A 14,630-nucleotide genomic window follows, 5' to 3' on the forward strand; every position below is an offset into this window, starting at 1 on the left:
GCCAAAGGAGGGATAAAAGAGTGAGAGCGAAACGAGAGTGAGAGTGAGATACTTCTGGGAGCACCTAGGGGTGATATGCCAAAGGGTTCTCTTCTCTAAGAGAAAGTGAACAGTGGTGATCAACTCTTTCTTAACTTTTTTTTAAAGAAAAAAGTCACCTAAATTTCTTTCAGTTTTTGTTCCTTCTTTACAAGAATTTATTTATTTACATACCCCATCATTAAAATACTTTCAATTACTCTGTAATGAACTTCATTGATTTTAATTTCATTGCAAATTATTTTATTATCAATTATTTACTTCTTTAAAAAAAAATATTACAGTTAAATATTAATAAAATAAAATTTATTTCTCAACAAAAGTTGATTTTTATGTTTTAGAATAATTTTAAACCGCAATAGTATTTAAGAAAATATTTTTCTAAAAGTCAATTAATAACCTTTAAAAAGTTATAACTATAATTTAAAAGTTTTTTTTTCCATTTTTTTAATAATAGTCTTTTAATTTTTATTCAAGTTGTATTATAAGTTTCTAGATAATAGATAAGAATTAAATTAAATATAGTGATTTTAATTAAGTAAAAGGGGATTTTTTTCGTGATTGAAAGTATAGCGAGATCGGAGGGAAGATTAGAAAATTGATTGTAAGAAGAAAGATAGCGACTTTTAGCCTATATATACACAGATACATATATACAATAATACTGAGTGGTGGTAACCTCGTGGAGTATATGCACGTGCAATGGCCGGCTGACGTGAAATTATCTTGCTTATGACAGACATGCAAATATCAGTAAGGCAATTGCGCTGCTGTCATAACTTTTCTGACACGCGCGCTCGTAATTTTCGCACTAATTAACTGGTAAAAACTGAGATACTTTTTCCTGTACGTGATCACGCAAAATAACAATTTATTCATGAGTTTAAATTTTCGACAAAATATATGTATCTTGATATCATTTATTTTTCTTTCTCTTCTTTTAAACTTTTAGAACTTGTAATTTATTTAACAAAATGTATGTACAGTCTTGAATTAAAATTATGAATAATTATCTCAAGTCTTTCAATATTTAATAATTTTCTTTTCTCAATATCTTTCTATTTATCAACTCCTCAGAAATAAATCAAAAATTATTGAATAATCAATTGAATTTCTAAGCCAAACTTTCTAAAGTTTTTCCGAGAAACTACTCTTAATAGGCGTGAGTCAATTTCACTCAAAATATTTTTTAACACGATTAGTTTCTTCCAAAACATTGTGTTCCATCTTCACCACTGTCCTACATCTCTCCATGTTTAGGAGGAAAAAAAACAAGGAAGAAATATTACAGGGTTGAGATAGAGAGTACGACCCTATTAAATGAAGAACAAAAAACCCTCGCGTCTTAACACGGTATGAATCAAGAACGAAAAGTTCAGAGGATCCTCTTTAAGAAAACACAGCCCGGCCACCCGGCGAGAGATCTCCTTGAGATCTTGAAGAGTATCTCATGCTCAGTTGTACATTTTCTCGAGTTTTCCGAGAAGTTAATCGATTTCATGTTACCTTGAAATTCAAGAAAAACCCTCGATTTCACGTGAGAGCACAGATAACTCGAAGAAAAAGAAATAAAATAACGAATTCTTGAGAATAAAAAACAAAAGCATGCATGAGGCGCGGAAATGAAAATGGTGAAGCCTCTTGTGGTACTCTCTTGGCTTGGAGTTATCAAGTTCCTTTAGTATGCTAGGTTCGTTGCGTGTAAACGTCACGCCGAGCGCGTATTTTCGCGCATGTACATGGTCCATGTACACATAAATTTATGTACGAGCTTCTGGAAAGTGTGTCCATGTAGATGTTAGAACGACAGTGGTAGTCTTACATATGTGTTGAGTATATTTGTGTAGGCACGTAGCTCGGTCGTTCGCTTACTGGTTATATGGACGCAGAGAGAAGTGTATTCGGCAAAGAGAGAAAGAGGCGTCCACCCTTACACCCGTTTCACCTCTTACTTCTCTGCTTCTACACTCCCTCTGCCACCCTCGCGAGAAGTAAAGCCAAGGGGAAATTGACCAGTGAACAAAGGTTCTCGAATATTCCTTCACTTCTCTCTACAGATACATCTCAATAAGTGTGCCAATTTATGTTGTTAAATTAAACTTGATAAATCATCAGTTATACTAGAGTTAGTTGCCAATTCTGCAAGCATATGAAATCGATCTTATTTTTGATTTATTATTCTACTGAACTTCAATATTTGTATTCGACTAATGAGAAGGGGTTGGTATGGGAGTTAAAATTTTAAAAGAGATAAATATACCAACATGACTACCTTTCTAATCGATAGAAAAACTTTGTAGTAACAGTTTTCACGTTTTTAAATAGAAATAAATTTTTTTTACTACTTTGAGAGACACTATTACTAGTGTTGCTGTTAAATTTACTATCTACTCCAGTAAAAAATTTTATTGCATGTGAGTCAGCAAAGTACTCAGCTTATAAAGAATCTAGTAAAATTAATTAAATTCTTCCTTTTCACTTTTGCATCATTACAAATTTTTTTATTAACAAAAATATAGAATAAATTTGTTGTTATATCCCAAAGACCTCGACCCTAATTTCAGTGTGTATCAATTTGTAGGTGATAATAAATATCATCCTAATTTTTTATTTGGACTCAAATCTAAAAATCACCAAATTATTTTATTGCATTATTATAACAAATATATTTTAAAGAAATTTCTGAACTTCACTTTTAAATAATTCTTAATTAATTTACTTACCAAAAAAGATTGCATTCAATTAAAAAAAATGTGGAAATACTAAAATATATCTATTTCGATCATTAAATTTCTTCATATGTCCATGTAAATTTATTAAGAGAATCGCGCTTGGTCTAAATTTCTTGTATTTTTTATAACACCATATTTCAACCAATCTCTTTAGCATGAACTCTAGATCATAAAATCTCTTCCAACATGAAATCATTCTCCACATAAATTTTAACAATTTTGAATAATTTCTTTAAAATGGCAATCATTGTATTCATCACTCCTAAAGAAACTGACATTATTTAAACTTATTGTCCTAATTCTGTTCTTTTGTTTGTAAAATAAATTTGTCATCAATGCTAATTAAGAAAAGTTTTTATTGCTAGATTGAGTCCATTTTTCATGAGAAAAGATCCAATAAAACGTTTTGTATTATTCTCGTTTTCTAATTTAAATGACTATTATTCGAAAAAAATATTTCTGAAAGAGAATACAGCGATAAGATATGAAAGAAAACATGAAAATGTTATGTAGTGTGAAGAGAAAGGGGTTGTGTTTCAAGTCTTTGTGTGCTATACTACACAGAGAGAAAGATAACGGATTGAATTGTTTTCGTACCGTTTACTCGGTCCTCTCTACACGGAAGTCATAATCATTACTCTTTTCCGCGCGGATATTTTGTCCACGATCACGCGTCGGTGAAGTCTACCCCTTTAATCTTTTCCTGTCAGAAAATTAAAATTTTTTCTTCAGTTAAATAACTAATTTAAACTTGGCTTATAATTATACTTTAAAACTAAGAATAAGAGCGTGAATATATTAAAATGAAATATCACAGGAATTTATGAAAATGATTGTGTTTTAAGGGGGGATAACTGTAGCAATCAATTCTAAATATTATTATGGAAAAAAAGTTATTTCGGTAACACGCTTTTAATTACTTTTAGTGATGTAGGGTGAAATAACAAAGGTAATGATGGCAACATGGTATAAAAATCAAAGAAAAAATATTCAAAGGACAATAATCTGCGTATTTTTTTATTGTAATGCTAAATTTAATTAATTAAAAAATAATTTTAAAGTACTCTTAAAATTATTGAGAGGTAATAGAATAGAATAAAGGAAGAAAATGTACCATTTGTGGCTATAGCTGAGTAAAAATGGTCATATTTTTCTCTTTTACCTCTTCTCTTTCTTTGTATTTCAAGTCATTTCCATTCTTTTATTATCAGTATTATTACTGTTGAAGTGATTTTAACAACTATCATTTATATAAGTTATTATTACGATATTCATTATACGACAATTGTCAAAAAATATTTCATCAAGATTCTTTCTACAAGTAAATCTAAGATTTATTCTAGATCTAGAATTTATAAAAATTAATTAATTAAATAGTTCTTCATAAATAAATTTTCAATATAAATAAATTTATCTACCATGGATAAGACTATTATTTTTCATTTTCATAATAAAAGCTATTATCTGATTTTAATAAAAAATCATCCAAGAGAATTTTTTTTCTCTTACACTTTCTCATTCATAATAAAAAAAAGATATATTTAACAAACACGTTTTAAATAATTTTCCACTAATATAAACTGTTTAACATATACAAGAGAATATATTATCGAGACACGCCTACCTTAGAGATCAACGCGAAAAGGGCAATAAAAAAAGAGCTGAGAGTTTGACCAACAACGTCGAGGAGTCTCGATAAATTTTTACGATAGTATAAGGGAGAGATAATTAAAAGGATTTTCCGGTGGTATGTAAATTGCATAGAAGGGTGGATATACGAAGGCGAGGAGGTGAATAGGGTTGCGGAGACGATGTGAGGGGCTTAACTTGGTCAGGGAGGGTTGTGATCAGTGAGAAGGTGAGTTTAGGAACGTAATGTCCAGCTTGGTCCGGTCGTCGGAGATACGAGTATTGATCTGGAGAGTTTCCCTCTCCAGAACGACCTTCTTTGCCTCAGCTTCTCCACTGCCACGTCGTGAAACAACCCCTACACGTTTTCGCGGAATATGGCCGAGGGTGAGCCTCGACGGCAAGGAGTGAAAGAGGGGTGACCAAAGTCCGGCTTTCTCTGAGTTGCCCTAGAGCTACGCACGTTCACTCTCGCTCGACCCTCTCTTCTACATCTCCACCAGCGTCTCTTAGATACTCACCAGTGGTTGTCAATTTTCGGCACCAATTATTCTCCAAATTTTCTTTAGAATTTATTCTAAAACTAATTAACATTTATTTAAAATAACTTGCTTTATTTAAATAAAGTAACAACAACATTGTTCAAGTTTGAATAATCATCCAACTGAACTGCAGGGAAACTTGATTGAGTTTGTTGTCTCTTAACTACTGAAAACTTGAGCAAAATATACAGAGAATACGGGAAAAAATTTAATTTGATGCTGATTACTCAATTTAAAATTTTAAACTTTTTTAACAGCCGTTAGTCTACTGTCAGACAGTATAATAATCAAAAAAAAGTTGATAAAACAGAAAGTTGACTTTCCAATTTTACGGAAGACCAAAAGTTTGCCAAAGTGTAGCCGTGGTTGTAACCCTAGCCAGTCGGATTTTCTACTAGAAAGACTATGAACAAAGTGTAGATTAAGATCAAGGAATAGAGATAAAATTCTGGTGACACTTTTTATCGCCTATATAACGTTATCTTATTAGGGGTGTCACTGAAGCTATTGTTCAAGGGGTGAAAAAAAAAATGAACGTTAAACATCCACCCTACACACATGACTAACACACTATATCGTCATATAGAGTCAACTAATATTCCCATGTTGATTGAAGAAATTTATGGAAACATGTCGAAATAATTCGGATTTATTCCAAGCCAAATAAAATCTCTCCCTTAATCAATAAAAATATTTTCCCTTTGAAATTATTTCATAATAAATCTATTAAACATGCAAATAAATATTTAAACGTTCTTATGACAAGAGAAACAACCATTCAAGCTAAAAGATATTTTTCATTATAAATCAGTAAACAAAATTTTTTATGAAAACAAATAAGGTGAATAAAATTAAGTATCCCAAATATCAATGAACGTTTCATCTTCGACAGAAGAGAAGAAAAAAAAACCTGCAGAAAAATGAAAAAGTTTCTAGAGTTAAAATAAGTAGAGAAATAAACTAGTTCAAGAGTCAATAAACTGAGATAAACGGCTTCAATGATGAAAAGTACGTGTTTAGACCCTTTAGAGAGCAAAAGGTAGACCAAAACGGGATATACTCACGAGTGGATCAGCGACAAGGAAGGAGCCAGCGCGGCGCCCCAGTCCCCGAGACTTTGACCCACATCATATCGCTCGTTTTTGCTTTACCTTCATCCACGTTCCTTCGCAGCCCTCTCGAGACTATTATCTTAATCCTATACATCCGCTTTAAGACGTTCCGCCTTAACAGAAGGAGGAGGACGAGGAGGTGAAGTGGGAGGATGAAGCTGAAGTCGCGTATTTTCCCTTTCCAAGGCCACAGGGTTTACTTTCTAAGGAGAATGGAAAAGGACCGAGAGATGTAGTCGTCGACCCTGAGAATCACCACCCTCTTTTCCATTTCTCTCTTTCCTTCACCCACTTCCGCTTTCACTCTCTACAACTAACCAATTCCGAAAGAAATATATAGACTCGTTCGGGGTAAATATGCTCTCCAATGTTTATTTCCCTGCATATGAAGAAAAATATGGATGATGCTGATGATTATTATGATATTGGACTTCAATGAGTGGAAGAAGAAATAACCGACGTAACTGACAATAAATAATAGATGATCTCATAAAAAATAAATTACGTGAAAATTGCACATTTAATGATGATCAATTGAAAATAAAAAAAACCACAATTACATTAAAATTTTTGAATGATTAAAAATTGACAATTAAGAGTTTTGGAGCAGAAAGAAATAAATGAAATTTAAATTAAAAGCAGACTTTTGTCTAAAGGATTTAGTTCTAATTTTTCACACAAACTTTTCCAACTTAATCGTAATAATTAAAGACAAAAGTCAAAGTTACGTATTTACCCTAAATGTCTCTATAACAACCTCGTGTTACACTCGACCGAATTCTCTATATCCCTTTGCTCCCTAGGAAATAAAATAGGAGTGCGTGATGGTCCTTCTCACCCTCAAAACCACGAAGGTCGTTGGGTGGTCCTGCGAAAATCGCCTAATTAGTTTGGCATTTGGAGACTAACACAACGACTAAACAAGCATTTATACCAATACAGAGAGATACTTTCCCAATTATGCAAGAGGTGATTCTACTGTGAGTCGGTTTGGCCATAAGGTTTGTCTCTCTACCGAGAAAATTCATGAGTGTGTTGGGACTGATTCGCGTGTGGTTTGGATATCGATGATTGGTCGCGCGTAAGCCGCATAAATTAAATTAGCATAAGCCTGTCGAGAAACAACAAAGTAAGCCGCTTGCAGCGTGAGAACTATACGTAAAGGATCTCCTCCTCTTCAATTTTTAAAAAGACTTATTAAATTCATACTTCTTTCGTTCTTAAATTTATAGTCACCGCCGTGGCTGGAGACTCGAGGATACTTTATATAAATAAAATTTATATCTATTCACGAATCATCGCCTGGAAATTTTAAGATTGAGAGAAATTTCCGGAGGACAGGAGGCGCCACTTGAATCTAATCGTCTTTATTCTCAGTCCTAGAGTTTATACACTTTGCCTTAATAACCCCGATATTTTTTAGACACCCGTTCCAGCTCTAATTTTCACGCCTGTCAGAAGTAGAGCTGGATTTTAGAAGCTGAGAAGAGATTATCGGAAAATAATTGATGGAATTTCCGGTCTTCTCTTACATGTGAGAACATTTTTAAATCATTATATGTCTTAAAATTTCTTTTTTTCCCTATTAGATTATTGATACTGATTATTTTTTAAATAAATTTATAATTTGCTGTCATTACATTTATTCCAGAGAAGAAAAAATTTAATTTATCGCCATAAGTATTTTCTCAACACCACAAATTCTCATGATCATGGCAATAAATTACCAACAAAGGAAACATTTCCTTGTTATTAAAAAACATACAAAATTGAAAAAAATAAATGTTAATTCATTCTAAGAAAAATGTTATTTTGGAAATATTTTCAGTAAATTGAGTCGTTTATTCTTACCAATTAAATTGCTATTGTATTATTCATAATCATCTAATGAATTATATGCTTAAAAGTTATTTCATTAATTTATTCCTACGAATAAAAATTCAGTAACTCTAAAAACGATGATCAAAACAATTTTAATTAATTATTTATATTAATAATATTAAATTAATTATTTCTTTTCAATAAGCATTTTTTCTTCTAAAAATCTACTTGATTAATTTAAATTTTAAAAAATGCTTTAATAAATAAATAAATAATAAACTTTTCGTGTTTACAAATGTAAAGACTTACGATTTAAATGAAGTTCAAGTGCAACCACGGATAAATTTCAACAACAGAAACAAGAACAATCGCCAGAGATTAATTAATGTCAAAGTTCAGCTGCACTCTATGACATAACATAGCAGATCAAAAGGAGCTTACACATTGAATGACATTTCTGTGGTCAAAAAGAATACTAGGAGACCAGAAAAAGTGAGGACTTAATTGTTCCACGCGAGAGATAAAAGCACATCATCAAAGTAAAAGATTGTAATGGTAGATGTTTGGGACAAAGACAAATGAAATTCGTGTAGTATAGATAGAAAAGATCTATAAAAAATGATGATAATGATGAAGAGAGAGAAAAATAATAATATCTTAAAAAAGAAATGGTATCAAGAGGCGCCGGGTAGGAAAAGTGTTTGTTTTATATTGAATCCCATGAGCAAATTATCTCCTGCTGCGTGAAATTAGTGTAGACCTGTTCCCAAGAGAGTTTTGAGTGGAATTCAATCCTTTAGGCCTTGATCAAGAGACGGTTTGATGGATATAAACATGTTAAGCTGATATATGCAGATTATTATTATTCATAAATCAGCTTATTAAATCCTACTTACAAGTAATATATGTATTGCAATATCTATACCAAGAACAAGATTTCTTTAGTGCTGATAAACTGATTCAGTTGACAAATTCTTGTAAATAAATATCTACTGATTATTCACCGAAAAAATTATATAATAATTGTTTTTTTATATACACTAAAATTTGTATCTGGAAAAAGAACTTGTTTTCTAATTATAAATTATTGAAATCAACCATATTATTTTTGTGGACACAATTTTTATTTCCTTATGAACGCAAACTTTTTAATTAAAGATATTGTTGATATTCTCTCAGGAAAAATAATTTTGAAAAAACGGAAAAATTTCTAGTGAAAATAAATATTTAATTAAAGTCGTGTGTCACCCGAGTTTTTATTCTGAAATAAAACGAATTTTTTTTAATAAAAGTTTTTTAGTACTTGAATTAATTTAAAAAAGTTTCTTCAATAATATTCATCTTTCAGAAAAAATAATAAAACTATTTAATTAAATCATAAACTTATTATTATAATATTATGTATTTTTTATAACAATTATCTCTTTTTAGTTATGCAAAACGATTTTACTTATTGTTTGAAAAAAAAAAACATAAATTTCACAACTAAAAAGAAGTAGTTAATTTTGAAGTTTTAATTATCTTGAATATTCAATTATTCATCGAGAATAAAAAGAAAGGAAAAATTCTTTATCAATAATGGATGAAAAGAATAAAAAAATATTGCATTTACGCTTCGCGAGTTACGTTCTTGGTAAAAAGAACCGCAGGTGTTACAAAGTATCAACTAGATGTTGGTTCCCTCATCCTCTTCATCTTCTCCTCTTCTTCATTAACTTCTACGTAATTTTACTTTATTTCCTGTGTTTTCATTCCAAACTAAGCATTTCGATTTTTATGATTTTTAATCTAAAAAGATTCCACTGACTTTTCATAATGACAAGTTGGACATTGCGATCGTAAAAGTCAGAACATCGACACTTGCTCGTGCATAGTATCTTGTTCGTGAAAGGATAGGTTTAGAAGACGTGCCATTGGATGAACGAAAATCAACACGCCAACAGACTCTTTGCGTTTTTATAATGATTCTTCTACGAACTTGAGGCAGTGAAACTTAATTGACTCGCGGATGAGAGCTTCAAAGTCGTCGGTTTCTTTTAGACCCTTGAAATTTCGTGTGCGGGAGTGGTCGACGACCTCGTGAATATTTTTTCCATACAGTATGATGATCTCATACTGATTCTCACATGCGAGCATCACTCAAACTATCCTAGTTTCAAAGATCTACTATAAATCACGTATTTTAAATATTTTTACAACTTCATAAAATCATCCTTCCTATTTATTTCTTCTGCGCTACTTTTTATTGATATTATTGTTTATCTTTCTGTCCATACTTTATAACCTTTTTATTTTACTCAATCTATTTATCATATTTCCGATTAACAATCATTATAAAAATTCTCAACCAAAATAAAACTAAAAATTTCAGAAATTTCTTTTTGCTTCATAAAATCAGGAAATATCTCCAATTCAAGATTCTTCACATTTTAGGATATTATATGAATTACTTTAATAGCATATTTTAAAAAAGGTCGATATGTAAAATTATTCACAAAATAAAAATTTAGATCTACTTTAAAACCATGCTTTCAAAACCCACCCTAGTTACTCCAAAAAATTATAAATATTTATATGATATATATCCCATCAAAAAAAGTTGCACATTTTATCTATCTCGAATTTATACTCTTTGATTTTTATTTGAATCATACTTCTACTCAAATATATGTATGAAAATCTCATTATGTTTGTTTAGTTAATTTTTGATGTAATTAGTTAATTATAAAAGCCAATAAAAAGAAAAATGACGATGGGGATTCTCTAATTAAATATAATTACAAAGTACATCAAGATTCCGGAAGAATTTGCATCATAAACTTGACCTAACATGATTTCACTCTGTGTCGCTTGTCTGACCTCTTCGTTTTTGAATCACTTGGTTCAATTTACCTTGAGCATTTCCTTTTCGATGTTTGCCGATGTTTCGCTAATATACTAACGACCGAAGACTATATAACTGGATACATCGTAGTCTATATACTAAGAATATGAACAAGACAAACCACAGAGGAGAGAGAGAGAAAGAAAGTAAAAATCTTAAACTGAATAAGTAGTGGAAGTAGCTTTACACAGCAAGCGATTACAAGTTTAAGGTAGCCGCCATCAGCGATTCGAAGCCGCGCCTTGGCCTCGTAAAATTATCCGTAATAAAAATGTGATTTACACGGCATCTTCTTAGAAAATAGCCAAAATACTCATGACTTGTAGCCTACACAAGACCTTTTACTCCATACCGTGGCTGACCTTTCAACGGAAATTACTATTTTCGCAAAACCTAGCGACCACAATAAGCTAATCTCTTCCTGCATGCCTTCGAGCTGTTTTTGAATATGTACACACTTAATAAAAGGCTATGTATAATATATAACCGTGGTCAATGGTCTTTCGGACATCTTCAAAAGCATGTAATAAGCCCTGACTTATTTTACACTCACTATTTATTTTTTTTTCAACTGCTCAAAAATACTCTAAATTACATGTAATTTGGTGAAATATTTCAGGTGTGAATTATTTTGTTGGAATTAGTGACTATAATAAATTTAATTTAATATTCAATAAGAAAAAATTTAAATACATGTAAATAATTTTAAACTTTTATATAATGATCCCAATATTGATGGAAAATTTTTTTATAAAAGCTGATCAGTGAAAGAACATAAATGAGTAGCATGTTTTTAATAAAAACATTCTACAAAATTATAATAATAATTTCTAAAGTATTTTTTGTTTCATTCGTTGACATAATATTCATTAATGTAAATTAGATTCAAATATGAAACTAAGACTGGTAATGTTAGATTCGATGATATTAATTTTATAAGCAATTTGAAAGTGTCTAAAATTAATCAAATAGAGGTATTTTGTTTTACAATAGATAATTCACTGATAAAAAAATGATCAATAACTAATTTATTTCATTTATTACTGTTCATTTCAAATACAACTCATCTTTCAAAGATTAAATTTAGAATTGTGGTATTGAATAAAATATTTAATGAGTTATTTTTTGATGAAATAAAGGTCGGTTTTTTTACAAAAAAAAATTCTTTCATAAAATCAATCATAATTTAAAATAAAAAAATAAATAAAAAGAATAGATTTCATTTTGACTAAGTTGCCACTTTATTAGGCACATTAAAACATCATAATTATTTTATTGTCTTTTTTTTCAAATCGCACCATATCTACACAGTGATTCAGACACCCGTCATCACAACATCGTGTCATACTGATCAATAAAAATCGTGTCTCGTCCAGTGTAATAAATCATATTCGTAAAATACACTGGTCTATAGCGGATATCTATGGAAATTTTATCGATTGGATAGTCAATACAATTCATATATTCTTCGAGTGTCCTGTCATCCGAGTGCTTCGAACTCGTCAACAATTTTTTGTCTGTGTATAGGAATAAATTGAGATACTGGATTCAATCTCTTGTATCGTCGTTGGTGTTCTGTCAAGCCTGCATGAGAACGAGTTATATTATGACGATTGGATATATAAAAAATGTCTAAAGTAAATCTCAAGATTGTGTGTTGCAACTCTCGTTTATAGAGGAAGTATATAATAACATGATTCTATAGAAAACAAGTCATTCAAAAAAAAAAAAGAGAGAATCTCACGATTGACAAGGGGACATTTTCCATTTAAAGGAATGAAAGAATAATAGTAAAAGGTCTACGAAAGATTTCAGGAGCACGTAAAGCACGAATGTAAAATAGAACGCATGACATCCGTGAGTGGTCGTAAAGAGAAACTGTAAAACTAAGCCAACGAAACAGAGACACCAATATCACACCAATTTTCCGTGTTCCGGTCTCTCCTGGTTACGAAACAGGAACCCTCATGAACTTTCCCATTTTCTATTCCCCTGAGCCTTCTTTGGATTAAAATTGTTTCAATTTCACTTGAAACGTCAACTTTCTTCTTGCTGAATACTTAAAACTGTACCGTCTTGCGCATTGAAAATTAAATTCCCTTCGATTAGAAGTTTTATTAAAGTAATAAGTATAGATTGAAATCGATAAAGAATTGGATAATGTAATAAATAAAACGTTTAGATAATTTTTATTTTGTTTTAGAAATGGAAGAATATCAAAGGAATGGTCCTTGGTCTTTAAAAGTTATCTCAATCAAATAATAATCTAAAAACAAAATTTAATTATAAAAAAAAATATTACAGTTATTCAATCGACACCATATAAAAGAAGAAGACGATCGATATTAAATTTATTTCGAGATGTTTTGTAATAAAAAAAATAATATGAATTATAATAGATATTAATCAAAACCCAAACACGTCGTTTATATAATAAATTAAGAAATGTTTCTAGTAAACTTTAGAGAATAATAAAACATTGATTGACGTTTAAAAATTGCCGCAATTCAAGTAATACTTAGAGGGTAAAACAGAAAATTCCCAATTGAATTTTTATGGTAAAATACCATCTGTAATGTTACCGATTGCAGAAATGCATACTCGCCAAAGCTTTATTATCGACAATAGTTAAAATGTATCAAATCAGACAGTAATCGACGAAAAATATTCTTTGATAGAAAACAAAAATGTTGGAGATACAAAAAAGGTAGTAGAAACAACCAATCGACAAAATAAAAATTATAAATTATTTATTTCTTCAACAAATAATAACAACAATTCAACAATAAAATCTGAATCTATTAAATATGCGTAAAAATATATTTTTAAAAATTTTTAATGTAAGTTTTTGATACATACATTTTTCCACGCAAATTTATATAAGAAGAAATATCCATCGTAGAAACTTTCAATGACAAAGCATTGAAATCTGTTTGATACTTATTATTCCAAAAGCTAATACCAGTTATAGGCAACAGTGGATCTACGTTGATAATATTTGAATCGATGTAAGTAATTAATGATGGTCTTCTTCGCCATCTGATTGTTGAACTTGAATTGTTAGTATTTACTAGTATTCTATCATAAATCGCTCGACTACTGTTTCTGAATGAGTAACTTTCTTTGAATTCCGGATATTGTTGTAGCTCTGGATCATCTTTTGTCCATACTTTGGTGTATGTAATATTGGAAGCGTCAATTTTGCCTGTTGTTGTATTTACTTTTGCACAGTGAAGGCGAAAATAAAGTAATTTTTTAGATAATGGCTGTTGTGGATCAAATATCAGTGTTTCAAGATTTGCTCCTAGAAAAATTTAGATCAATATGTACATTCAATTTCTTTGAATAAACAATATTTTTAGTTGTTTCGAAAATAAAAGACAATTGAAATACTCACCAATAATAACATGATTATGAGGAACTTTTGTGTGTAAAAAGCTAATATTTTTCCAAAAAAATTCATCAATATTCTTAATATTGGAAAATGTACCATTTTTCAGTATAATATATCCGTCTGAATTTCGATTTTCTGAAGAATGTTTTCTAGAATCCCAATCTTCAGTCGATATTTTTCTATTCTCTAAAAGCGTTCCATCGTAAAGAATTAAGCTTAAAATTCCGTTTTTCAATTGTAATTGAACTTTTGTCACAACTCTGTATAGCAAAAAGAATGTATCCATCAAATTATTAAGTAAGAATTATCAATTATTTATGATACTCAACTTGTTCCATCGGTAGTCTACTATTACTGGTGATAAGTCAATAGCTTGAACATATTGTATGTCATAGTCATGTTCATAAGTTGGCTGGCAATTAAAGTATTCAGTAGAAGTTTTTGCAATAGATGGTTGCATTTTTTCTAAATAAGAGC

At 30.3% G+C, this 14,630-nt stretch overlaps 1 protein-coding gene across 1 annotated transcript in view; it reads right to left on the minus strand.

The window, feature by feature from the left end:
• LOC118064816 (uncharacterized) overlaps positions 1-14,630 on the minus strand; it is a 31,974-nt gene that overhangs the window by 16,523 nt on the left and 821 nt on the right. The window contains exons 3-5 of the mRNA XM_035079689.1: positions 14,483-14,629; positions 14,157-14,413; positions 13,722-14,063 (exon numbers count right to left, since the gene is read on the minus strand). Coding sequence (XP_034935580.1) covers positions 13,722-14,063; positions 14,157-14,413; positions 14,483-14,629 — 746 coding nt within the window. The remainder of the gene's footprint in view (positions 1-13,721; positions 14,064-14,156; positions 14,414-14,482; position 14,630) is intronic.

The sequence above is a fragment of the Chelonus insularis genome, unplaced genomic scaffold (genome assembly GCF_013357705.1).
Source record: "Chelonus insularis isolate UGA/USDA-ARS -01 unplaced genomic scaffold, ASM1335770v1 contig_25_pilon, whole genome shotgun sequence".
Taxonomy (NCBI): domain Eukaryota; kingdom Metazoa; phylum Arthropoda; class Insecta; order Hymenoptera; family Braconidae; genus Chelonus; species Chelonus insularis.